This window comes from Rhinatrema bivittatum, chromosome 6 (genome assembly GCF_901001135.1).
Source record: "Rhinatrema bivittatum chromosome 6, aRhiBiv1.1, whole genome shotgun sequence".
Classification (NCBI taxonomy): domain Eukaryota; kingdom Metazoa; phylum Chordata; class Amphibia; order Gymnophiona; family Rhinatrematidae; genus Rhinatrema; species Rhinatrema bivittatum.
This window is the reverse complement of record NC_042620.1, coordinates 89,843,485-89,870,828: the sequence shown is the minus strand read 5'-3', so window position 1 is coordinate 89,870,828 and position 27,344 is coordinate 89,843,485. Positions and strand designations below refer to the sequence as shown.

Below are 27,344 nucleotides of genomic sequence, written 5' to 3'. Positions count from 1 at the left end.
AGACACAAAGGACGTGGAACTGTGAAGCAGGGCCAAGCGTGAACTCCCGCTCTTCCAGACACCTAAACACACTCTTCACACACCTCTTCCTCCTTACCCAAGTAACCCTCCATCCCTGTCCCCCACCAGTGCTCAACTCCCAACTCTCCTTCACCCACCAGAACTGATTTACACTGCCGGCTCTGCTCTGCCCCCTCAGGCCCTGGAAGAGAGGTGGCAGAACACTGCTCCGGCTCAGTCTGCCAGAAATGAAACCCTGGTTATCAGGCACAAAAGGGGGTTGAATTAGCACATGCTTCAAACTTGTGAGCAGCAGCAATAGTGACCAGGGTGGAAGTCCTGCTCACAAGTTTCAGACCTGTGCTAATTCAAGCCCTTTTTGCACCTGTTCTTAGTGCTGCAGTATCTGCATCAGGATCACACCTCCTCCCTCCTTTTCCTTGCAGAGCGGGAGGGGGAAAAGACTAATTAGGCAGCAGAGTGGCTGCTCTCTGTCTGCTCCGGGCCCTGCAGGCTGTCTGGAGGGCCAGGGTCTGTCCTGTATCTCGAGTCTGAAAAGGTGGAATTCCAGGCCGTCCCTCCGCAGGTTAAGCCATGACCAGACAACCACTTCATAATTGATCTCAAGATGTTTCCGACTGCTCCGGCTTTTGACATTTTTAATAATAGTATATCTTTTATATGTGTGCTTATTTTACAGAGGAAGGAACATTCATTAGCCAAAATGAACATTTCAATCAGTGCATCAAGGTGGATGGGTCGGGCCTTGTCCTTGAAGACTGCAGACACCGATCCATGTCTGTCTGTGCTGTGGAAGGGGGTAAGCAGGCTGCGTCTTTCCAACCTAGACAGCAGCACCTGTCTGGAGCGTAACACCAGCCATGGGGCAGAGCCGCTGGGTGCATTTGAATGCGACTCCTCTCTGCATTTTCTGTGGTGGCGCTGTAGAAATTCAACGTTGATTGGTGCCTTCCAGTATAAACTTGTGTCAGTGAATGACAGGGTTTCAGCGAAAAGACAGCTGTATGAGAAGTAGAAACAGTACATATCACACAGTGAAAGTCTTTGTGAACATCCTTTTCAAGGTAAAAATATACCAGTTTGAAAAAAAACCCAACCCATAACTGAGTCACATGTGCCAGAGCTTACAACAAAATAAGTTTCCAAAACAGAGCGGGTAGAGTTTCATTACAGTGTGACGGGACTCTTTCTTACTCTGTAAAATCCATTTCCTCCTGTCAGTGGAGGTTGTTAACAGTGCAAGGGTACTGATCTACTTACAATCTTTACAAGATGGGTCAGGAGCCAAGGAGGCATCCGAACCCTTTAAACATGGTATTTATTTATTTATTTATTTTTATATACCGACATTCGATCTCAATTGAGATATCACACCGGTTTGCATTCAGGTACTGTAGGTATTTAATGATTCAAAACCAAATATAAACCAGGACCCATTTCCGACGCCTGTCTAGCTGTGCTGCAACTAACTTCAAACCGTCATCTCGGGAACCTTCACCTGAGGACTTAGCTAAACTGGGTCAGGAAAATGGAACAAATAAATCAGTTCCAAAAAAATGGATCACTTTTCTAACAATGGCAGCTTGACTCACAGCAGTGGCTAGGTGTAGCGCAGGACTCCTACAAACAGCCTTCCTGCGGTTTACCTGTCGGCCTCACACCTTTGAGCTTCTCTTCCCCTCTCTGTTTCTGGGGGCAAGTCTGAAGGCTGCTGCCCCTCCCAGCAGCTAATCAATTCATTCAAAACACTTGGGGGTGCTCGTCAGCACAGGGGGAAACCCTCTTCAGTTTGCAGCTTGTCCACCCGCTCACCCTGGAGGACAGTGGTAGATAGTAGATACGAAGCTTGGTCTGCCAGCTTGCTTATTTTGGCTGCATTACATCCTTGTTTGATGTTAGCCCACTGTCGCTTTGGGCACCTCTGTGTGGTGTTGCTTCCAAATTTTACCTGCTCACTTAGAAATTCTTCTTTAGAAATATTTAATTACAGCGCAAAAGCTAAGCAGGAAAGGGCTATACTTTCGTGAGCCGTCATCATTCTTCCTCTGTAAAATGAATCAATCCACGTGAGCATTTGCAAATATGCTATTGCGGGGATAGAGTAAGGTCTTGAAATAATCATTCTGAGCCTTTTGTCCCGTTACTGGAGGACCGCAGTAAGAGGGCTTTGTGCAAAGTGCCTTCCCACTTGCAATACAAACTCAATCATGGTTATGTTTTTTAAATGGTATAAAGCACACTTTAAATTTATAAATCAAATTATGAGATTGTGTTTTCCAAAATCAAGCCTTTCAGGTTTCATACAAGATCTTTACCTCCAGTTTTTATAGGGAGGGTTTAATGCACTGTCTTAAGGCACGTGCAATCCTGCAGTGCACTGGAGACAAATTAAGCATCACATCTCCTTTAGACAATAACAGGTTAACCCTCCAGTCTCATGGCAATGGGTTCAAAGATATTGTAGCATTGAAAACAAAATATTTTTAATTACTAAACGGTTTAATCCTGCCACTTCTTATCATTTCTAAACAGGGAAAACCATTCAACGCATTTAAGCTGTGTGGTCTGACGAAGACTCGTGCAGAAACATGTTGCTACAAGTGGTCATAGAAAAAATGTACATGAGTGTTGTGTATTTTTGCAACATTATACTTCTAGTGCAATATTTTATTCCCAAGCCCTTCATTCAGAACAAACTCGTTCCCAAGAGTTTTTTGGCTCCAGAGTTTGACTGGTACACCCTCATGTCTGTTTGATTAGCCAAAATTCAGTACTGAGGAATCTTTCCAGCAAAAAAGATATTAATTGGCTGTGGATAAAAATGATCATATCCAGTGTTAAAAGGACACATCTGAAACATCCTGTGTATCTTGGTATAAGAAAATAAGCCCTCTTAATTGATTTTTTTTAAGATCGATCCTCACTTGGAACCACGTACTATATTATCAGCTTCATTACAACATAATGACCTTAATGGTTCCTTTTTAGATATACAGAGTTGCTTGCCTGATGTCACCAACATCTGGAATTTGGTGGTGGAGAATGCAGGCTGAGCATGCAGCCAGTTTGTGTTATGCTCTTGCATTTCTTTGACTGGGTGACCAAAGATTTAGGTCAGGGTGGGTGCTGGATAGGATATACTTAGATTTCTGTAAGACCTTTGACATTGCACCCACAGGAAGCTCTAAATAAACTGAGCAGCTTAGGGGTGGATCCTATGATGGAATATACTTGAGTGACAGGCATTAGTGGGTAACAATTTTTATTTATTTATTTATTTAGAACTTTTATATACCGACTTTCCAATAACAGAATTACTGATCAATTCGGTTTACATTTTGAACAATAACAGTGACAAGAAAATGTCTTGTCATAATTGTAGGAGAGGCACCTTCTGATGCCGGTCATTCATCAGAGGTGCCTTTTTTTGATCTGCTGTTTATTCTCCTAGGAGTTTATTCTCGTTTTTTGCTCTCCATTCTGGGGTCCAGATGCTCTTTAGTTTCTGCTCTCTGTACTGACATGGTCACGCATAGGTTTACAGCAGGGGGAAGGTAACATACTGTCTCACTCAACAGCAGTATCGTGGTAAATGTGGTACTTTGAGGCTTACTGAGCCTGCCCTGTCTCACTCACAGGCTGATGCAATAAGGTGCATCCAGTCTAGTGCAGGGATTTACTTACGGTTGAGTGTGTGTTTCCTGCACACAATAATAGCCCCTGAAGAAGCAAGGAAATTAGCATATTTACAATGCAAACTAATGGTCCATCAAGCCCAATTCAACCAATTCTGATGACTTGGAAGTTTCCAGCAGATCTCGATAGAGAGATCCATCCTGTTTCTCATTCCCAAAGGGGCAATTCCCAAGTCTGCCTGGTTATTAGTTGCTAATTAGTTGCTTTCCTCCACAAACTTATTCAAACCTTTTTTAAATCCAGCTACACTACTAACCATGATGCCATAGAAACATAGTAGATGATGGCAGAAAAAAGCCAACCAGCGCATTCGATTTCCCCAATTTTTCTGATCATAGTTTTGCTTTCCCCATTCCTACTGCACCAACTGAGTAGTTGAGCATACAAGGTCCCCCCTTACTTCCACCTCAGCACCTTTCTCATGTCTAAATACAAAACCATGTAAAAATGTAAATAGACAGTAAAACTAGCTTGGCTATCACCTGAACGTCTGGCCTCCTAGATCTCCATAGCTTGCCAGAGAGACCCAGCTATATGACCATTTGCATATCTGCTAGAAGTTTAGTTATTACTCTACTTGCAGCCTGCCAGACAAGCACAGCTGCTAGTTTGATTCTATTATCACGGTCTGACCTAAATAGCTACCAGTTGGACTTGCAGATAGAGGAGGTCTCAGTAGGCCAGCGGAATGGGAGAGAAGGTTGAGAAGGTTGTATAGGGTAGGAAGGGAGGAAAGTGACAGGGCTACCGGGGATTGGGATGGAGTAAGGAGAGGAGAGAGATGGCTGAGGGGATGGTGGAGTGGAGGAGGAGAGAGAGAAGGCTATATATGAGTGGGTCAGGTGCAGTGAAGAGAGTGAGAACTGCAATGGGAAGGGAGGAAATTGAGATAATTACAGTAGGAAAGGGAGGGGGAAAAGGAGGAAAAAGAGAAGGCTGCATGGAGGGAGGGAGGAGAGTATAGTACATGGACAGTGCATTTCTTCCCTGCTGAATAAACCATGGAGGAATTTTTGAATTTCTGTCTATCACATCATTATAAATATGAAAGACTTTTCCATATTGTCAAGATCAGAAATGTGGTTTTCTCATGCCTTTTCCCCCCATTGAATAATAAGGAGTAGGGCAATGTAAGTGGCCTTGAACATATTTAAATGAGGTAGTTTGGACTGAAATGTGGGCAAGCTTTTTTGGCTTCTTGCCATTAGTTTGAGTTGATGTCACAGGCAGAATATGCTCATTGTCTTTCCTCTGTCCATTCTAGATGTTGGTGTCATAAGGACAGTGACTTTGCATACCGGGGAGAAGGATAACAAGGTCTGTGCATATTGTAATGAGGATGATTATTATGTGAATCAGGATTAGATCAGATCTAAAAACCTGAACATAGGGAGGGGTGGTTTACTCTGAGATAAACAGGACCACAAATTGTATTCACCAAGTTCACAGCATATGTTTTGATATAGATTTTTCTAAGGTGAATCAAGCCATCTTGGGGCTTGGTGTGCTAAGAAAACCTTTCCATCTCTTCACCAGAGCTGTAACTCCCTGCCAAATCTTTTGCATTGTTGTGCTCCTCCATGTGGCCACGTGGGAGACAGAGACTCAGCCAGTTGTGCAACATCTAGAAGCATTGCTCAGATTTGCAGTGTAAAGAACTTTAATTAAATCAAATTTTTAAAAATGTTTGGCCCAGCAGTTTCCTCCTGCTCCTTTGGCTGCTGGCTCTTTCAGAACCACCCTTTAATAAGGTTACAATGCCCTGAGCCTTTTTTTTTTTTTGTAAGTTCCTGGGGTTTTCTTCATTTTATGATGCATGCTGCTATATCTAACCCTACGATCACAGTGACCATCTTTGGCCAGCAGCCACAGACTGCAGCTCCTCTCAGAACACAGTCTAACTGCATCCTTAGTCTGGCCCCTGGGTGTCATTGATGTGTTGTGTGATGTTACAGAGGCATCTTCTGATGCCGATCATTCTGCAGAGGTGCTTTTTTTTGTCTGCTGTTTACTCTCCTAGGAATTTATTCTCTTTTTTTTATCTCCTCTTCTTGGGTCTAGATGCTCTTTAGTTTCTGCCCTCTGCATTGACATCTGGTCCCATGTGTCAGACTTGGTCACACATAGGCTTACAGCAGGGGGAAGGTAACATATTGTCTAACTCAACAGCAGTATCGTGGTGAATGCAGTGTTTTGAGGTTTATTGAGCCTTCTCTCTCACAGGTTTATGCAATAAGGTGCATCTAGTCTCGAGCAATGGTTCTCAACCTTTTTTCTGTCGGGACACATGCATGACACACTGACCCATGATCGTCATGGGGTTAGATGTAAAAGTACAGTTTGCATCCACGGGAACCCCCCTGACCCACAATAATGGATGTAAAGCAGAATTACGACATTCCCCATACAACTCACCCTACAAAAAAGATATTCTGGTTCTGGTGTCATCTCAGTAACAGCAACTCAAACTCCTACTACCAGGCTCAATAGCCTTACTTATGAAAAGACAGCAGTTTACCACCAATGCATGTCCTAGTTGAGAAAACACAACAAATAAGACTGATACAAACACTTACATGCTAGTAAAATATCTCACCTCAGTAACACACACAGAACCGACCTAACATACTCCCAGGATCTGAAATGTATATAAACTAATCCGCGCACAGTTACACCTGTTTTATGGAATGCACAATCAGTAACAACCCTATCTATGAAAAGGCAGCACTACAAATATTAAATCAGGCCCTAAATACCAATACACCTCCTATTAGGAAAACAGAACTAGCAAGCAGCTCTAGATCCCCACACAGAAATAATTGTAAAACTATACTAATAAGCAGAATAAATGTTTCAAAACAGCTATGAACAGAATAACATCCAACAATTAAATACTCTTAAAAACTATTTAAAATTCTCCAAACAGCAATAAAATATTTCAAAAAAGCAGACACATCACATAATATTAAATAATTAAAATGACAGTCAATCAAGAAAGATAAACTTAAAAAGCCACCTTTACTTATCCCCTCCAGCAGCTCTCCTACTCCACTCCTCTTCCATGCAGGCCATAACACACACCAGAAGCAGCAGTAGTGGCTAAGCTCTATACTCATGGTCCTCTTCCTTAGGGCCCATGACCAGTCTCTCTGTCTCTCACACACACACCATACCAGTCACACCCCCATGACCAATTTCTGTCTCTCACACACCAATCATCTCCCAACCAGTCTTTGACACACATCAGTCACCTTCCTGAACAGTTTCTCTCATGCCATACACACACACAGGCTTCCCACTCCCGTGTTCTATCTTACATATACGGGCTTCTCACTCCCATACTGGGTCTCACACACACCCACATACCCAGGTTTCTCACTCCCATGCTCACTCTCTCCACATGCACAGGCTTCTCATTCCCATAATCACTTTCTCTCTCTTACACACACACGCACCAGTCTCTCTCTCATTCCCATGCTCGCTCTCGCCACATGCACAGGCTTCTCATTCCCTTAATCACTTTCTTTCACATACACACCCCAGTCTCTCTCTCTCACACACCGTCACCTTACCAACCAGTCTCTCTCTCATGCATGCACACACACACACAGGCTTCCCACTCCCATGCTCTCTCTCACATATACAGGCTTCTCAGTCCCATGATTTCTTTCACACACACCCCCACAACACCAGGCTTCTTACTCCCATGCTTTCTCACATTCCAGATTACTCACTTCCATGCTTTTTCTCTCTCACACACACACATATACACAACATCAGGCTTCTTACTCCCATGCTTTCTCACATACCAGATTACTCACTTCCATGCTTTTTCTCTCTCTCACACACACACATTAGTCACCTCCCTGACCAATCTCTCATTCTCTCACACATACTCCAGTCATCTCCCTGACCAGTCACTTTTATTGTCTCTCACATATACACACATCATCTCTCTGACATTTTCTCTCACACACATGCTCTCTCTCACACACACACATGCTCTCAATCAAATATATGCTTTCAATTACACACATGCACTCAATCACACACATGCTCTCAATCACACACATGCTCTCAATCAAATATATGCTCTCAATCACACACACATTCTCTCACTTACAGGCTGGCTGTCTTCTCGCTCCTCCCCCCCCAACCCTCCCTGAGCACAAATGGTAGCTGCAGCAGCCTCCTCCAGCCCCTGCAGGCCAAGAAAGAAGAATCCCATCGGCTGCGGGATACAGCTGTCTCCTTTACTGATTGCTGGCTGCTTCGATTGTTCCGGGCCACGCTACTGCTCGGGGGCCAATACTGCTGCCACTGCCACCACCGCTACTTTTCCACATGGCACGGCTTTCTCCTTCCCGTGCACTGCACTGCGTATCACTTCCTGTTCCGGGGCAGGTGCGGGAAGAAGAAAAGGCCAGCCGCAGGTGCCACATCTTCCTCTAACAACGCTGCCATTCCCATTGGGCTTGAACGTGCTATTACCCCGGCGGCAATGGCAGCAGGGAAGGAAGAGCAGCGGGAGAGACCGGGAGCACGCAACACACCTGCCAGTGCTTGGCAGCACACTGGTTGAGAAGCGCTGGTCTAGAGCATATGTTTACTTGCGGTTGAATGCGTGTTTCCTGCACGTAATAATAGCCCCTGAAGTAGTAAGGAGATTAGCGCATTTACAATGCAAACCCTAACAAACGCATACTGGATAGCACCCAATGCATTTAAATTCCATGTAAATGTGTTTTTCTCATGTAGCAGTTACTGACTGATACAGTAAAGTACGCTGAAAGGCTGGGCGCCTATTGCACATTTTTTACGCAGGAAAATTAGCTCCAGCTCTGGAGGTGGAGTAAAGTTTACTTGCAGGCAAGAGCTTATGAGAAACAAAAAATTTGGTCCCCTGAGTTGCGATAAATTTGCCCCTTGTAGGGTAGGGTTGTTTAGAGAGAGTAGTATAAGATTTAGTTATTTGGGGTTAGAACAAAAAAAATAAAACAATGTATGTAGGAAGCAGTGGAGCTGAGTGGCGCATGATGATAAGCTAAAGGATACCTGAAAGAATTGTTGGTGATTGTTTTCCTTTTGGTAAACAGGCATTGCAGATTTCTGTAATTTCATGTAAATGGTGCACTTTTGTTGGGAACGCACAATTTAGGCATCCGTGCGCATGATGTAATACATTTTTGAGCACCAGAGACGCTCATTTTTCCGTTAGCGTGCCCTTTCTTACGCCGCTCCAATTTTATGCTCATTTGAATACTGCATCGGGTACATAGGGGATGTGGTTGGTGTCTGCTTTGAACAGTTTTCTGGTAATGAATTGAGGAATATAAGCACCTGTAAACAAATAAATGTGATTGCATATGTGTTAGGAAAACAGGCGCTCGTATTGGGTGCTTGTTTTTTGCATGCACCTTTTGCATCGGCCTGTAAATGATTTGAGAATTTGGTTAAGGTTTTTACTTAGCATGTTTTCTCTTTTTTTTTTCTGTAGCTATTAACTCGTCATTTCGTTTAGGCTGAAAAATATGCTGCATTAGGTTTATTCAAAGCATAAGCACTGATCAGGAACACAGGTATACCTGTCCAGCTGTTTTCTTGTAATTGCTCTGATTTCTTCACTAAATAGAAATCGGAGGCTAGCTTTGTGAAAGCAGTGTTGAAATTGTATTAGTCTGGGTGTCTGCTGGGTTTGGAAGCATTCCAAGAGGTACCAAGCAATTTTCTAGCATAAAGTGCCAGGGTTAAACTGCAGAGTATGAGCCAATGTTAGATGACTCCACATATTCATTTCATGCAGCCACTTAGCAATTTGGATGATTAATGATAAAAATGAAGATGCAGATGAGTCCGTAATTGTAGTGGCACTATTGAGCTTCGGTGCAGTGAAATCTAAATTCTATAGTCATTTTACTGCCTACCCAGCTCACTGACCACTGCTTGCATTTTGATAGTGGGGGAGAGAAGAGTAAGGATCATTTGTGTTTTTGTAGTAACTTTGTTCCATCAGGATTGCAAAGAAAGCTCAAATGCAGCCTCTAGAATGAATGACAAGAAGTGACGGCCCCTTATAGATTAACCAATTTATCGAGGCATGAGCTTTCGAGGACAGAGTCCACTTCATCAGATGCATGCATACATTTGCCTGAATATGAGCATCTGGTGAAGTGGACTCTGTCCTCGAAAGCTCATGCCTCGATAAATTGGTTAATCTATAAAGTACCACCTGCCTCTTGTCATTTTTGCTACACAAGACTACCATCCTGGGCAACTTTGAGAGAGGAGGGAGAAGAACCACTGTTACTGTTAGCAAAACTTGGTTACTGATCTATTACAGCATTTAAATATTTACTCACTTGCGGTTATGGGAACTGAGCCTAAGAGATGACTGCGGTAGAACTGGTGGTGGAGCCAGAAAGTCCTGGGAGTTTCTGCCTCCAGATGCCCTGCTCGGACTGCTGATGTCCTCTGTGAGAAAGGAGTCACTGTTGCACATCTGTCAGCCTCGCACCTCCGACCAGAGGGAAGGTCTTTAGAATGCCTGATGTAAGAACTGATATCACAATGATTACAGTCCTCTGTAAAACACAGATTTCTTTTACTCATGTAGCACCTCAAAGAAAAACTATAGCAGCGCCATCTTACTGTAACCCTTTTCTCCTGAGGGGCATCTCCTCAGAGGGTACACAAAAGAATGTATTGTCTCTTGGGGCTTTCTTTCCTTGCCACTGTCCCCCGGGGTGAGTTCTTTCTATGGGGGAAGCTTCTGCTATGGCCCAGGTAGGGGGAGGGACCTGTCCTCATGTTGCTGCTTGTGATGGGTATTTTCTGATGATGTGTAATCAAGGAAACTGAGCACAGGATGGGGTGTTCAAATAACAGAGTTTACTGATTCTGTTAAACGGCAAATCAGTTTCCAAGTGTGGTAATTGTCTGGGCAAGGGTTATTCTTTTACTCTCCCTGTGTAAGTGCTGATTTCCTGACTCCAGGGATAGGTCCTGACTCCCTTGAACTTCGGAGCATGGTGATTTCCCTGTTCCTGGCCGGCCCTGATGAGTACAGGTTACCTGGGAATTTCCCACAGTCCTACCTGGGTCCCACAGACTTCACAGGATGCCTGAACTTGCACCTGTCTCCTGCCTGACGATCCTGGGAAGGGCCTTCCAAAATGCTGCTAGGATTTGTAGTTGGGGATTTCTCAATCTTTGTTCTCATATTGTGCTGTTAGGAACTGGTGACCTGGCCACTTGACTCAGGGTAACCTTCCTCAAAGCCCAAGCTAAATTATTTCAGTCCAAACTCCGGATCTGCTTTATTTCTCTCCATGTAGCTCCTAACCTGGCAGGATGGCACCAGTTTGATTCTCCCAAAAGAATCTGGGAAAGGCTGTAGACCTCCCCAGTAGGAAAGGACCCTTCACTGTAGGGCTCCTCTCCCATAGAAACTCTCTCCTCGACTCCCTCTGCAGAACTTCCCAGGTTCACCTCTTCAGCTGCCCCATAGGGGAGGAGCTGCCAATTCCTAGTCCTATCTATGGGGAACTAGTGATATCTAGTGGCCTACCCATAGAGGTGGCACATTACTAAAAGTCCTCATGTAAGTTCACTTTTAAAGGGCATGTGCCACTTAACTCACTGGGGATCAGGGTGCTCACCTTTAAAAAAAAAACAACCCAAAAAATCCCCATTTTGGTCACCAAGAATTTATAGGCCAAGCCAGTTGCTCGATAAGCTTCAGTGAATACGTTATGTCATTGTAAAATTTGGCAGTAACCTATTGCAGTTTTTGCATGCCGAGCAGATCTTATTCATCAGCACTATTTCCATGCCCTGGTCTGCCTCTTCTTCCAAGGTTACAGGCCTGTCATGTGACATTTTCAACTTGTTCCAATGTATGGCAAGACTTTGATAATTCCGATTCCAAAGTCTGAACAGTTGCACATCCATCAGTTCTTCAAGCGCTTGTGGCTGGGAAGTCTCTAGCAACCATGCATACAGAGTCAATATAAAGTTTTCTATGTTTAAGCAATATCAATACATGTTTTAAAGGTGGTGTCAAGAATGACATTTTGGACATCAGTCCTGTAGGATGCGATTACATCTGTAGCAGTCTTATCTCCAACAAACTCACTTGGCATGTTTTTTTCTCTTCCTGATCTGAAGTGCAGCTGCATTTCAAATTCACAGTCTTCACTTAGGAAACTGTCATTTGCCCACTCCACAAAGTTTTTGATTGCTTTCTTAACCACATCAAAGCCCCTGACACATATTTTAAACTCCTCATGTACCTTGAAGGGCTGTTTAAGAGATCTGTTAGGCATTGTAGGTATTTTGATAGCGGTGATGTTAGATCAAATGTACACAGGTATATTTGAGCTGTCAGAAATATCTTGTACTTCGGAAGTGATTCTAACAAGGCTTTAGCTTTGACACACAGTACTGTAGATCTCTCACTCCCAAATTAAACTGAAAGCAGTAGTTCTGCATCTTCTCCATTTTATTTTATTTTATTTGTTTTTATTTGCCGGCATTCATGTAAAAACATATCACGTCGGTTTACATCTCAGATTATGCATCAGTAATTCAATTTGCATTTTAAAATAAACATTTAAAGGGGGATATGAGTACAAACCCCAAGCACGTAATAGACTGGCAGAAGTATTTGGGAGAGGAGGTAGATGATACAGCTTGGGATATCTGTTATCAATTCATTGGGAGGAGCTCCATATCTGCATTATTGGTGGAAAATGGGTACAAGCTGCTCTTCCACTGGTACATGACCCCATACAAATTGCACACAATTTACCCGAATATTTCTAGCCATTCTTGGAGGAATTGTCAACAAGTGGGAACCTTTATGCATATGTGGTGGGAATGCCCGGGTATCAGTGATCTTTGGAGCTCTGTATTTCAAACACTCTCAGAGATGCTGGGAGTAACAGTATTACCAGATATTAAATGTTGTCTACTTACCTTTCCTTACACGGACATCAGCTAGAATCAACATACGCTGATGACACAAGTGGCCTTAGCCTCAAGGCTGACTATAGCGACCGCAAGGAAGCAAGTAACACCGCCACAGCCTCAGGAAGTCTGGAAAAGACTGTCTAATGACTATTATTTAAGCAAGTTGACTGCTATTCGACAAGATAGCCTAGGCACATTTCAGAAGGTCTGGGGTTTTTATGAACAATGGGCACAGAGTAACACTGTTCATTAGTTGCAGAAGCTTGAGACCAGATTAACTGAAACATGGCGAGAATATGGACAAACGGAACACTTTTCCATAAGGATGTGGAATAATATGACCAGAGGGGGGTGGGGAGGGTGGGTAGGAATTGCTGGTATAATATGTTCATTACCTTGGATGGAACACATTCTTGTTAATAAGCTTTAGGTTTGTTTTTTCTTTGCCTGTCCGCAAGACATGTTGATGGATACCTGTTCTTTAAAAAAAAAAAAAAAATTAATAAAACTTTAAATTAAAAAAATAAAATAAACATTTAAAATCTAGTTACATGTTATCCATTTTGCTTAAAATATCTAAATAAAAGAAAAATAAAAGAAACAACTATACATCGGAAGATAAAATCATAACATCATAAAAATTAAAATATAAATAAAAGTAAAAAACACCATCAAAGTCAACTGTTTTGTTATTAAATGCTTTGTTAAACAGCCATGTTTTAACTCCTTTCTTAAAGACTTTGATGTTGGTTTCCATTCTTAATTGTGATGGTAGAGAGTTCCATAGGTTGGGTCCAGCAATGGATAATGCTCTTTCTCTAACGGTATTCATGTGTGCAGATTTTACAGTCGGGATTGGTAGTAGCCCAGTATTAGCTGATCTCGTTAATTGTGTTGGTATATGAAAATGGAGTGCTGCATTGAGCCATTCAACATTCTCATTGTACAGGGATTTGTGAATTAGGGCAAGAGCTTTGTACTGTGATCTGTAACCAATAGGGAGCCAATGAAGTTCTTTTAGTACGGGAGTGATGTGGTCAAATTTCTTTGTATTAGTCAGCAGTCTGGCAGAAGAATTCTGCAGGAGTTGCAAAGGAAATATGACATTGGTAGGCAGGCCCAGTAAAAGTGTGTAACAATGATCTAATTTACTAAAAATAAGAGCTTGTAAAACAGTCCTAAAATCATTGGAATATAAAAGATGTTTTATTCTCTTTAAAATATTCAACTTAAAATATCCATCTTTAACTTTAATCCAATGTTTGAGACTCACTTTCCAATCTAATATCATCCCTAGATCCCTAACATCAAAGGCAATAGGATGGTATTTAGCAGCTTCTCGTACTTCAAGTTCTTTCAATGTACTTAATTTTGGACAGATGCATAAGATTTCAGATTTTTTGTCATTAAGCACAAGGATAATTTGTATTAATACTTTTTTAATGGCGCCTAAATAAATGTCCCAAAGTTTTATTGTGGAAGCTATAGAATTTTCAATAGGTATTAAAATCTGCACATCGTCCGCATAAAGAAAATAAGTTAAATTAAGACCAGATAAAAGTTTGCAGAGTGGAAACATATAAATATTAAAAAGAGTAGCAGAGAGCGAAGATCCCTGAGGTTCACCATAAGGAAGTTTAAAAAGATCAGATTCAGCATTGTCTATTCTAATTTTATACGATCTATTTTCCAGGTAAGATCTGAACCAGCATAGAGTCAATTCTTGTAAGCCTATTTCTTTCAATCTGTCTATTAAGGTTGAATGATTCACTGTGTCAAACGCTGAAGAAATGTCTAACATCATCAAAAAGTAGGTTTGTCCATTGTCTGTACCTCTCAAGATGGTATCATGTAGGGCTACTAATAAAGTTTCTGTGCTATAGTATCTTCTAAATCCATGTTGCGCAGAAAACATCCATGCCAGCACTCCATGCCAACACTGTAGATTATGGCCAGGATGCAGCTCATCAGGCAAATTAATGCTGGCTCTGGGCAGAGAGCATGTGAAAGTACAAGCTCCAAGGGGCCTTCAGCTGCCTGGAGGATCCCAGAAAGCCTGCAGCAGTTGCCTACCTGGATGCACTTCTGTTTCTACTCATCCACAGTCTTGCCCTGTGCATGCCTCTCTCCTCTGCGCATCCTGGACTACAAGCTGCTGGCTACTCATTGCCCTATCACTGCCTGCTCCTCTCGTTTAAGGGCCTCACCCTGGAGAAGATGTACCTAGAGGAAGAGAATTTCCTGGAGAGCGCCTTCGCCTTCCATTTCCTCTTCTATTGCTCAGCGAACATTGGTCTGCAGCTCCTGCTGCAGAGCTCATGCCACAAGTGGAAGGAGAGAGTGGCATTGCCCACTGTCACCTACGTGGCCCTACTGTATACACTGGATCACCATTGTAGACTATCATGGGAACATTCACATTGTTGGTCTAGACAGACATGGACTAGTGAAAGCTCCTAGGGGCTGATTGTTGAATCAGGCAGCATTTCAGTCACGATCGTAAATTAATTGTAAGTGTAAATTTGTGAATGAAGTACTTTTATATAAGAGCTTGAAAGTGTTAAATGTTTTGTCTGAAACTGTGTTAGAATTTTTTGTCCCATGGGCCAGTTCAGCCAACCCATTCACTCCATAATTGCCCTGGCATTTTGTGAGATTACTAATCCGGGTCTGCCTAGTACTAAATATTAACATTGCAGACACACAGGGCTTCCCAAACCTGTCCTGGGGACCTCACAGCCAGTTGGGTTTTCATGATTAATTTGCATATACTGAGTCTCTTTGGTATGAAAATTTATCTCATGCATATTCATTGTAGATATCCTGAAAACCTGTCAGGCTGTGGGGTCCCCAGGAAAGGTTTGGGAAACCGTGCATCAGACCCTTCAATAAAAATCCATGGCCATTACTAATATTTATTTATTTTCTTAATCTATATTTATATATTGTTTATATACTGCTACTACCGAAGCCCAGGATGGTTTACAATAAAACATCAATAGAAATAACAATAAGAGATTAAAAAATAAACAATAAATAGCTAAATAAATAAATTAAAATAATAAAAACAGATATCACTGGAAGAGACCCAAGACTTGAAATACCATGATTATAAAATCTTAATGTATGAAAACAAGCCACTCACCACCCATACAACACAACAAAAAACAGTCATATTTCTTACCACAAAAGTAATAGAGTCACATTCAGAAACTCATCACAACACACATGCTTTCACATAACATAAGAGAAGTACCATATTGGGTCAAACGAATAGTTCATTAAGCCCAATACAACCAATTCTGGTCACTTAGAAGTTTCCAGCAGAGCTTGATAGAGGGATCCACCCTGTTTCTCATTCCCAAAAGGGGCAATTCCCAAGGCTGCCTGGTTATTAGTTGCTAATGGACCTTTCCTCCAGAAACATATCCAAACCTTTTTTAAATCTATCTGTGCTACTAATCTTGACCGCATAGAAACATAGTAGATGGCAGAAAAAAGCCAACCAGTCCATTCGATTTCCCCAATTATTCTGGCCATAGTTTTGCCTTCCTCATTCCTACTACACCATCTTAAGTAGTTGAGCTTACAAGGTCCCCCCCTTAGTTCCACCTCAGCACCTTTCCCATGTCTAAATACAAAACCATGTAAAAATCTAAATAGACAGCAAAACTAGCTTGGCTATCACCTGAACGTCTGGCCTCCTAGATCTCCATAGCTTGCCAGAGAGACCCAGCTATATGACCATTTGCATATCTGCTAGAAGTTTAGTTATTACTCTACTTGCAGCCTGCCAGACAAACACAGTTGCTAGTTTGATTCTATTATCACGGTCTGACCTAAATAGCTACCAGTTGGACTTGCAGATAGAGGAGCTCAGTAGGCCAGCGGAATGGGAGAGAAGGTTGAGAAGGCTGTATGGGGTAGGAAGGGAGGAAAGTGACAGGGCTACCGGGGATTGGGGTGGAGTAAGGAGAGGAGAGAGATGGCTGAGGGGATGGTGGAGTGGAGGAGGAGAGAGAGAAGGCTATATGTGAATGGGTCAGGTGCTGTGAAGGGAGTGAGAACTGCAATGGGAAGGGAGGAAATTGAGATAATTACAGTAGGAAAGGGAGGGGGAAAGGGAGAAGAAAGAGAAGGCTGCATGGAGGGAGGGGGGAGAGTATAGTACATGGACAGTGCATTTCTTCCCTGCTGAATAAACCATGGAGGAAATATTTGAATCTCTGTCTGTTATCATTATAAATATGAAAGACTTTTCCATATTGTCAAGATCAGAAATGTGATTTTCTCATGCCTTTTCCCCCCATTGAATAATATGGAGTAGGGCAATGTAAGTGGCCTTGAACATATTTAAATGAGGTAGTTTGGACTGAAGTGTGGGCAAGCTTTTTTTGGCTTCTTGCCATTAGTTTGAGTTGATGTCACAGGCAGAATATGCTCATTGTGTTTCCTCTGTCCATTCTAGATGTTGGTGCCATAAGGACAGTGACTTTGCATACCGGGGAGAAGGATAACAAGGTCTGTGCATATTGTAATGAGAATGATTATTATGTGAATCAGGATTAGATCAGATCTAAAAACCTGAATATAGGGAGGGGTGTTTACCCTGATATATACAGGACCACACATTTTATTCACCAAGTTCACAGAATATGATTTGATATAGATTTTTCTAAAGTGAATCATTGATGTGTTAAGAAAACCTTTCCATCTCTCCACCAGAGCTATAACTCCCTGCCAAATCTTTTGAATTGTAGCTGCTCCTCCATGGCAGGCCACATGGGAGACGGAGGCTCAGCCAGTTGTGCAACATCTAGAAGCATTGCTCAGATTTGCAGGGTAAAGAAATTAAGTCAACTTTTTTAGACCCAGCAGTTTCTTCCTGCTCCTTTGGCTGCTGGCTCATTCAGAACCACCCTTTAGTAAGGCTACGGTGCCCTGAGCCTTCTTTATAAGTTCCAGAGATTTTCCTAATTTTATCCTGCATGCTGCTATATCCAACCCTACCATCACAGTGACAGTGTTTGAACAGCAGCCACAGACTGCAGCTCCTCTCAGAGCATTCTAACTGCGCCCTTAGTTTGGCCCCTGGGTGTCACTGATGTGCGATGACCAATTCTTTCAAGGCCCAGCTGGTCTAGGGGAGCAGAAACTGGGTTCAGGAATTCTGACCCTGGTCTCCTGCATGGCACTTGCAGAGCTCTGCCGCTGAGCTGCTATTCTGAGCCCAAGGTAGAATGCTTTTTAAAAGGCAAACAGAGGCCATCTGGATGAAAGAAGCTCTTTAAACTAATCTCTTGTCTGGCTATGGCCTTGATAGTGTGGTGTATAAAAATCCTGCACAGGACAGAGTACATTTTTCTGCAGGACACAGCCACCCTTCTTCTTGAGCCAGCCCCAATATCTGTTTGCTCAACATGAAAATAAAAAATGCTCTGGGGCTGAATCTCTCCGGATATTTAATCATTTTCTCATTTCAGGAATTTTGCAGAATCAGTGCCTCTGGCATTAACTAATCCAGCTTCAATGTATCAGATTTAAAATAGTGCTAGTACCAAAATACATTTTATATGTATCCCTTTTTTTTTTCTAACAAGTGTATTTTATTTATGACAGAACTATACACATTACAAGGAAATAGCCTTGGCATGCCATGTGTTTTCCCATTCAAGTATAACAACAGATGGCACCATGAGTGTATCAGAGACAGCAGGGTGGATTTCCTTGGTGCTCCACGACCAGCCACTATAACCGAGATGGAAAGTAGGGCTTCTGTGCCCATCCTGGTGAGTAGCACATCTTAACTACAGTTATGTACCTGTACAATCAGACTCACAATGATATTTTAATCACCATTCTTGTAGTAGCACAAACGTGTGATTCCAGGCTTATAAACTTACATGGAGAGTAGTGGCGAACATAGCAAAACAGCCTTATTTGAAAAATGTCACTGAAAAACCAGAGGGTCTAGGAGGCAATATTTGTTTCCTATTTTATCTGACTGAAATTCCTGGAAATTAATGAGCAAGACTCTGCAAATACTGATTATGTTGACTCCTGATAATGATACTATAATTGTTTGTGACTTGTAATGTTTGGCTGGAACAAGATCCTGACTGTGTTTGGATATATTCTAATGCTTTCCCTGACTGTTATCCTTCCTGCTCTCACTGGTTTGTATTCTAGTGTCCTGGTGATGCAATGAAGTATACAGAGTCTATCTGTGTCTCTCCACCAGTCTTTATAGGAAAATATGGCATTCCTCTGCAGGTGAGTCTCCACCAGTGGGTTATACATCTCTACCAGCACATGAAGATGGAGCAAAATCAGACATCACGGATATATAGCCCTGCCCCGACATCAGCTCGCCAGTATTCTCTGTCTCCAGCAGATGGTGGACTGGGGATTGCTTGTAGTAAAAAAAAAAACCAAAGTACAAAGAGAGTTTCTGGAGAAGACGACAACTGGATTACACCGCTTACCTCCTGAGATGATACCATAGTGTCCCTCCCTCAGTTGAGTGCCTGGAGTCCGTTAGCCTTTTTCAGGAGTGGACTTAAACAAAAGAGACAAGTAGCATTTGCAGGACGAGAGAAGCTTGGCGGTGAAGGCTTTCGCTCTCTGTCCCCTCAGCCAAAGATCCAGTCCTGCTGTCAGCCATGGAGTGCTGACAGATTAAAAAAAAAGAGATTAAACTGAAGACAATGTTGTAGTGAGGCTCTCCTTTCCTCTGTATCTTACCAGGCCTTTATTTTCAGCATTGGTGTTCTGCATCTTCCCGCCCTGGGGAGTTCAGTGAGGTGTGGAGGCAGCGAAGGCTTGGTGGATTGAGCAGCCTTTTGGCCAGGCCCTGCTCCTCAGGCTTAGTGTCTCGACCACATGGTAGGCCGCAGCAGATACTTCACGCATTTTTTGCGGCTGATGGCATGCTCATGCGCGCCGACTTGTGCATTAGTTCTGAGACTCCTGTTTGTGCGCATACTTATGCAGCTTAGAGGTGTGCGCACTTGGATGTGTCACTGACGTATTGTGCATGCATGGCTGAGCAAGTATTATGTGTGCATTGTGCGCATAGCTGTGTGCGTCACTTTGTGTCACTGACGTATTGTGCATGCATGGCTGAGCAAGTATTATGTGTGCATTGTGTGCATAGCTGTGCGCAGCACTTTGTGTGCGCATTTTTTGTGTACATAGTTTGTCCATGTGCTTGGCTGCGTAGCTGACCTAGTAGCTGGATGTGGATCTTTGTGCGCATTTTCTTCACATAGCTGAGTGTATTCTTGAGCACATTTCAGACTGCAGCATGACAACAGCATCAAAGAAGTCCATGACTTGGCCATTGTGCTCCTTGCCTTATAAAGGCTATATAGCTGGAGTTATTTATGAGTCTGAATCACTGCTGCCTGGATGCATGAACTGTTTTGCCTTCTGCTATTGTTGCCGATGCAGGTAAATTCCCTCAGTGTGAAGGGAGTGGGTTTGGAGATGACCTTACAAGGATGTCACCTTCTTAGTTGATCCACGGGCAGAGACATCTTCAGGAGAGACTAGCTCCTGGGATGAAAGGTTTCAGCCTATGGACCTGGTATGGATCCATTTTCCTTTTCCTGGATGGAATTATTTCCAGTGTCTTCTGCCCTTGCTGCAGGCGACCTTCCAAGACAGTAATGCCTCCTAGTTCAGGATCACATGCTTGAGGTCCCTACTTGTCTACAATCATGTGTAAACGCCATGGAGCAGTGCTTCCTGACAATCTTTGAATGTTTGTGGATCTAGATGATACTGATGATGATATGGGTTGCTCCTGCTTGAGAGAAGGAAAATTTCCTTGGATTTAGAGCCACTTGGCACTCTTCTGACTGTGAAGACACTTGAGATGGCTGGCAGAAATTCTACTGGTGCGTAGATGAAGAACCACTTATTGATCGCCCTATATGAGGCATCATGTTTCCTTACCCTCCTGGCTGTGATTTAAGAGTTGGGTGGCCTTGAATGGAGTGTGCCAGGGCCAGCTTTAAAGAGGAGCGTACCTTGACGGGTTTATATCCTTTGGATTCACAAGCAGGATAGCAGTTGCGAATCCCAAAGATGGATGCACTGGTGTGTTCTGTTATGAAATATACCACCATTCAGGTGGAAGGAGGGGCAGGTCTAACGGTGGCTCAGGATAGAAGGATTGCAGCTATCCTTTAACGAGCCTTGAGGCCATGACATTGACCTTGCAGATTGCCTCTTGGTGCAGTTTGCCTCTTGTGGTTCTCTGGTGGCTAGAGCTGGTTTGCATATCTCTCAGGAGCTTGAGGGAGCCGGGCTGGATAGTAGAGCAGTAATGGAACAGAGAGCCATCATCTGAGCTTGCGGGCTATGATCTTGTCTGTGCTGCCGCCCATGAAGTTGCTTCAGTGAGACTGACTTGGCAACAGCTGTGGCTGCGAAATTGGTCGGTGGACACCATTTCTTAGTCTGATCTCACTAGATTACCTTTTAAGGATTCTCTTTTATTTGGCAGTGAGGTAACAAAGATTGAAAATAGATGGGGGGAACTCAGGTCCCTCATTTGCTAGAGGATAAGAAGCCAGCTTTGCATCCCTTTCAAGCATGTGGCTGCTCTCGAAATTACATATGATTTCAACCTTCCCCCTAGGAAGTCCTGGAAGGATGTGGGTTTCGGGAGTGGAACCTCTCGATCTTCTCAATGAAGGTTTGCGGCCTCCTCTGCAGAGGCTGGAGATAGGTGATCACCTAGCTCACTTTTCTCAGGGGTGGGTCCAGATCACATCAGGCCCATGGGTCTTGAAAGTAATTTGGAATGGCTATGCTCTACAATTTCTTCACATTCCTCTGGATGTCTTTATAATTTCTCTGTGCAACTCTCATAAGAGGAAGATGGCAATGGAGATTACCTTATGGAGTCAGTTAGACTTGAAGGCCTTAATTCCAGTTCCTGACTCACAAGCCAATGTGGGCCGTCATAAAATGAGGGATCTTTTCAGCCCATCCTGGATTTTTAAGGAGTCCATCATCTTTGGTGTGCAGCATATTTCCAAATGTACACTGTATGCTCTGCAATAATGGCAGTACAGTCATATGTCCCTGGCTCTGGAGGAGGCATATCGGCATCCTTCTTCACTCATATCTGAATGACTGGTTGCTTCATGCCCAGAGTGTGGAAGAGAGTCACCTGACTTCTCGCAAGCTGGTCGCCTTACTATGAGAGCTAGGCTGGGTGGTGAACCTGGCCGAGAACAGCTACAGCCAACTCCATTGCTGGAGTATCTCAATGTTCATTTCGATATGAAACAGGGCAGAGTGTTCTGCAAGAGAATCGCATTCTGAAGTTGATTGATCATGTTCTTTCTCTGTTCACTTGACGGTATGGGCTTAGCTTCAGGTCCTGGGTTTGATGGCAGCCACTTTGGAGATCATTCCCTAACATATACGCCCTTTCCAGTGCACGTTGCTGCTTTCCGTAGTCGAAGGGCTATGCGGTGAGACCTCGCTTTCATTTGAAGGTGCTGGTGTTTTCTATGCAGACTCCCAGGGTGGTACAGCATCGGACTGTACCACCTTTGGTCAAAACTTTTTTTTGGAGTGAAGTAACATTGTTTGCAATATTTAGAGGTTACTAAGTTCACCTGTTTTTTATCCATGGTGGTGATAACCAGGTTGAGCCAGTGGCACAGGCAATTATAGCCCATTGGATGGAGTAAATCATCTCCCTTGCCGAATCAGACTAGATCTCGTTCCACGAGGGCACAGGTAGTATTGTGGGCAGCGATTGCTGTCTTTGTTGAGACTTGTGGAGCGAGCAACATGGTCATCTATCCTCGCCTTGCCCAAGCATTACCACTTAGTTGTTTGTGATCGGGAGGGTGCCACATTCACACGGGCAGTGCTGCCTGGACCACGGGCAGCCTACCACCCTGTTCAGGAGTAGCTTTGGTACATCCCACTGGTGGGGATTGGCCTGCCTGAATGCTGAGGAAGGAGAAATTACTACTTGATAATTTTCTTTCCTCTAATGAGAGCAGGCCAATCCCCAGCCCGCCCTTGGCTGCTGGTTTTTTCCTTTGGTTTGCCTTTTTGTTCAAACATTGCAGATTGTTGTTCCTAGTATTCGTTCAAAGAATGGTAAGTGTCTTAACCAGACCCTCAGTTTAGTGAATGAGTTAATTCTTGTGTCTGCACTCAGTGTTCTGTATTGATTGAAAGTATGCTTGATTGTTAATAATCATTGTCAAGTATAATCAGTTTGTCCACAGTTTGGCTTTTTCAGAGAATACTGGTGACCTAATGTCAGGGCAGGGCTATATAATCTGTGACTTCAGTTTTTACTCTATCTCCATCTGCTGGTAGAGGTGCATAATCCACTGGTAGGGATTGACCTGCCCTCATTAGAGGAAAGGAAATTATCAGGTAAGTAGTAATTTCTCCTTGCTTTTGGACTATTGCTGCTTTTATTTATCTATTTGGTTTGATTATGAAACAAACGTTATTTTTGGCCAAATGGTTTCCTTCTGCAGCTTTGGTCTTCTAGTGCAAGGACAGGATTAAGTGCCATGAGTCTTCTTTCCCCTGATTTATATTCCCTTCCAGTTCACTTATTCCAGTCATTGTTGTGATAGTTCTCGGCAATGTTCCCTCTAAGCTGCACACATGAATAGTCATGCACAACTTGTCCCCTGGTTGCGCATAGGTTTTCCATCCCAGCGCAAGAAAACCAGTGGGGACATGGCGAGCTCATCCCAACGCGACCCGAAGCAGAGAAAAGGCCAGCGGAGGCCATGGTGGAGCTCATCCCACTGTAGCTCAAAGCAGAGAAGAGGAAGATGGAGCTCAACCCACCGAGAAACCGAAGCAGAGAAGAGGCCAGTGGGGGCCGTGGTGGAGCTCATCTCACTGCGACCCGAAGAGAAGAGGAGGCCATGCACATGTGGGTAATTGTGTGAAAACCTGTGTATGTGTGTCTTAAGTTAGATTCTGTGTGCAATGCATGCATCTATGAGGGTGTATCTGTTTGAGAGTCTGTATGAGAGCCTGTGTACAAGTCTGTGTGAAAGCTTATGTGCCTGTGTATGTATGTCTGTGTGAGAACCTGTGTGTGTGTCTCTGTGTGAAAGCTATGTGTGGATGAGAGCCTGTGTGCTTGTGTGTGTCTGTGTGAAAGCCTGTGTGTGTATGTTTGTATGTGTGTGTGTGTGTGTGTGTGTGTGTGAGAGAGAGAGAGAGAGCCTATGTGTATGTTAGTATTTTTGTGGGTATATGTCTATCTGAGAACCTGTATGTATGTCTTTGTGAAAGCTTGTGTACCTGTGGTGCATGTGTGTATGTATGTCTCTGTGAGAGCCTGTGGGCATGTGTTTTTGTGTACTTGTAAGAGCCTATGTGTCACACACAGGCTCTCACAGACACATATACACACACATAATGTGTGTGAGAGGGAAAAAGAGCTTCTGTATATGTGAGAAAATGGATATATATTTGAGAGGTGGTGTGTGTGTATGTGTGAAAGAGAGAGAGAAGGTAAAGTTTGTGCAGTCCTACCTTCCCCAAGCCATGACAATCTCAGGATGACTGGAAATCAAAAGTTCCCAGGTATGGAGAGCAGGAGATTTTTAAATCTTTATTAGTTTTAATTAATGGGTGTAATTTTATGTTTCTGTTTTTGAAATATTTTTTTTTTGAGAAATATTCAAACATTTTTAAATGATTGGATGTTTTATCATCAGATGTTTTGAAATATTTAATTGGTGTTTGAGGAATATTAAATCATTTTTGTAAGTTGTTTAACTTATTGGATGTTCATTGGCTGTTTTGACATTTATTCTTTTTACTAGTAAGATTTTAATATTATGAAGTTTTATATCTCTTGATTTTATTGCTTGATGTCTTGTGAGGAATGATGATGTTTCTGTTTTTCTATTGATGCACTGCATAATACAGTTGGGCTTATGGTTTCCATAACACGGAGAGGCAATACTTGCACTCGGCTGACCATCCCTTCCTCCCCCAAAAATACAAGACACAAATCTTGGCGTTACAAACAGGCCTCAGTTTATTATCCTGAACCCGAGCCCTTACAATCATATAACAACTCTTAACATTAATAACATACCCTCCCTTTCCCTTCTTCCTTCCCCACCTCATCCCAGTGATGAAGCGCCAACCCTCCCCCTCTTCCACACCTACCCCGCCTCTCCCCAGCGAGAGCAAGCTCTGGCCTTAAACTTAGCCCCTCAGCTCACAGGCCGTCTCATGCAGCAGCCCCCCCCCAACTACACGAGATACTCTCCCCCCCCCCACTCTATCTTACCAGTGCATTCCAATATAAATTGGGCTCAGGTTTCCACCTCCACTGCGACAATACAACAATGCCCCAACAAACAACCCCATCCCACCCAAACAACCACCTCCTCAAGGGAGGGCAGGAGGGGCAACTCGCCAAGTGCACCTCTATCGCGGGCAGCCTGGTAATTGTGGCAGGCAGATCTGCCACGTCACCAACCTGCTGTTACTATCCAATGGGGAACTGGGATTCAAGTTCCCACTCCCCTCAGCCGTTACCCGCCCCCTCCCCCTCCTGCTCTCACTTCACCCTGTCCCCTACTCCCACGTGCTTCTACCCCCTCCCCCTTTCTAAATCTGTCCTCCTTCGTGTGCTTTTTCACGTGTTACTACCGACAGCGCAGGACTAGCCTGCACCGTCAGTCTTTTACAGTTTTTGTAGGCACATTTCTATTTATACTTTATGTTCTTTCTATTCTGTATTTAGTTAGAGTCTGTATTTTAAAGGTCCAGTTCTTGTGTAACTTTAATTCTTGTTGTGAAAATGATGGTACTTATCACCGGCTTTTATGGCATTACTGTAATCTGTTTCTCATTTCTATTTTAAACAGAAGTTTGCTCTTTATTAATTTCACTTGCATGCAGAAAATGGTTTTGAATGTTCTTGCAGAAAATATTTTTTCATTCACATATTTTATTGCTGTGATTGCTGTTAGTAGATAAGGTGATTATTTTAAGGAATGTACTTAGCCAATGTTCCCTTTAAGGACTGGGTTGCTGTGAGCATAAAAGTGATAGGCTTTTTGCATCAAAGAAAGTAATGCTCATAAGGTAATGTTACCAAAAGGTTTTGACACAGCAACTCAATCCTTAGAGGAAACATTGGTTGGTGGCTGGAGGTTTGGCACCAAGACTCTTTCTGGAACATTGTGATCATGGGCCCTAAACCCGGCCACTTTTTGTCACCATTTTTTAATGACGGTGAATGCCACCTCCTCAACATTCCCACTCCTGGCTGGGCTGACCAACCGCCTGGTTTTGGAACGAACTACCCAATTTTTCAGAATGCAGTACTGTGTCAAGTCGGAAATACTGACCAGCCGCTGAAAGGCCTAGTTTGTGCAGCAGACTTGCTGTATCAGGCAGCTCCTCCTCTTCTCAGCAGTGCTTCCTGGTTACAGGGAGAGAGGAAGGGCCAGTAACTCTCAACAGAGATCTGTGAGGATCTCTCTGATGCAGTTCTCCATGGCTCCTGCACATCTCCAGTGGCAGCAGCCCTCTTGGTCCTGCCTCTTCTCAGACTGTGTGCTGCTGAATCGTATGAGAGAAGTACAGGGGAAGAGGGGATAGAGAGGATATAGGGTAAGGAGAGGAGAGAGAGCGACATATAGGGGAAAGGAGGTGGGAGAAAGATATACAGAGGGGAAAGGGGTGAGGAGAGATACAGAGGGGGCATGGAGAGAAGAGAGACAGAGGGAGGCACAAGGGAGGGAGAGAGACAAAAGGATATAGGGGAGGGGAGAGAGATGGAGAGGTATAGGGTAGGGTGAGGAAAGGCGAAGGTACAGTGGAGGAGGGGAGACAGACAAGAATGAGTAGGGAGAGAGGAAAGAGACAAATATAGTGCAGGATGTGAGACAGACACAGAAGGGGTAAATTGTAGGGAGAAGAGAGAAACAAAAGGATATGTGGAAGAGGGGAGAGAAAAAGGAGTATAGGGGAGGGAAAGGAGAAATAGAAAAGAGAATACAATGGAGGAGGAGACACATAGAGAACATCTTAGGGAGGGAGGATAGTTACAGGAGGGGACAGAGACAAAAGGGTACATGGGGAGGGGCATATAGGGGAAAGGAAGAGAGAAGGGAAAGATACAGAGGGGGAGCATGGGGGGAAGAGAAAGAGAGAATAGGGCACCGAGAAAGAAAGGGAGAGAGAAGCACAAGGGAGGGAGAGAGAGGAAAGAATGACAGGGGAGGGGATGGAGAGGGAGACGAGGGTATATGTGGACAGAGAAAGAAGGGGAAGAAAGATAAAAGCATGGGGAGGGGAGGAACTAGAGATAAGGGAGGGAAGGAAAGGGGACTATTTACAATGCCATTGGGATGTTCATTTCTAGTGCAGCAGCTAGTCAGTCTTTGATTGATATTACAGTTCAGAGTAGGATGACTGCGGCCCCCCCATGCTTGGACGTTTGTCAACCAGCTTGTTCCAAAATCAGCTGAAGTTCAGGTAACATTGAAAACTGTGTGTGACAAGGAAACGTTGAGGTCCATATTTGGGATAAAGGTCCCGCTGAATATGACCAACCTAAAGTTATCTGGCTCTGTGTGGCCGATAACGGGTATTTAATGATTGGGACCGGGGACTGG

General features: G+C 43.5%; 1 protein-coding gene and 1 long non-coding RNA gene across 2 annotated transcripts in view; both read left to right on the top strand.

Annotated features, from left to right (window-relative positions):
* Positions 1 to 706: 706 nt before the first annotated feature.
* Positions 707 to 17,523, top strand: LOC115093603. Its single transcript, XR_003857351.1, has 3 exons — positions 707 to 820; positions 17,156 to 17,208; positions 17,413 to 17,523. It is a non-coding gene; the product is annotated as an uncharacterized LOC115093603 (long non-coding RNA).
* A 776-nt stretch (positions 17,524 to 18,299) lies between these two features.
* The window catches only part of LOC115094648 (secretory phospholipase A2 receptor-like), a 154,848-nt gene continuing 145,803 nt past the window's right edge, over positions 18,300 to 27,344 (top strand). Inside the window, 2 exon segments of the mRNA XM_029607897.1 lie at positions 18,300 to 18,408; positions 18,411 to 18,476. Of these exon segments, the coding sequence (XP_029463757.1) occupies positions 18,300 to 18,408; positions 18,411 to 18,476 (175 nt within the window).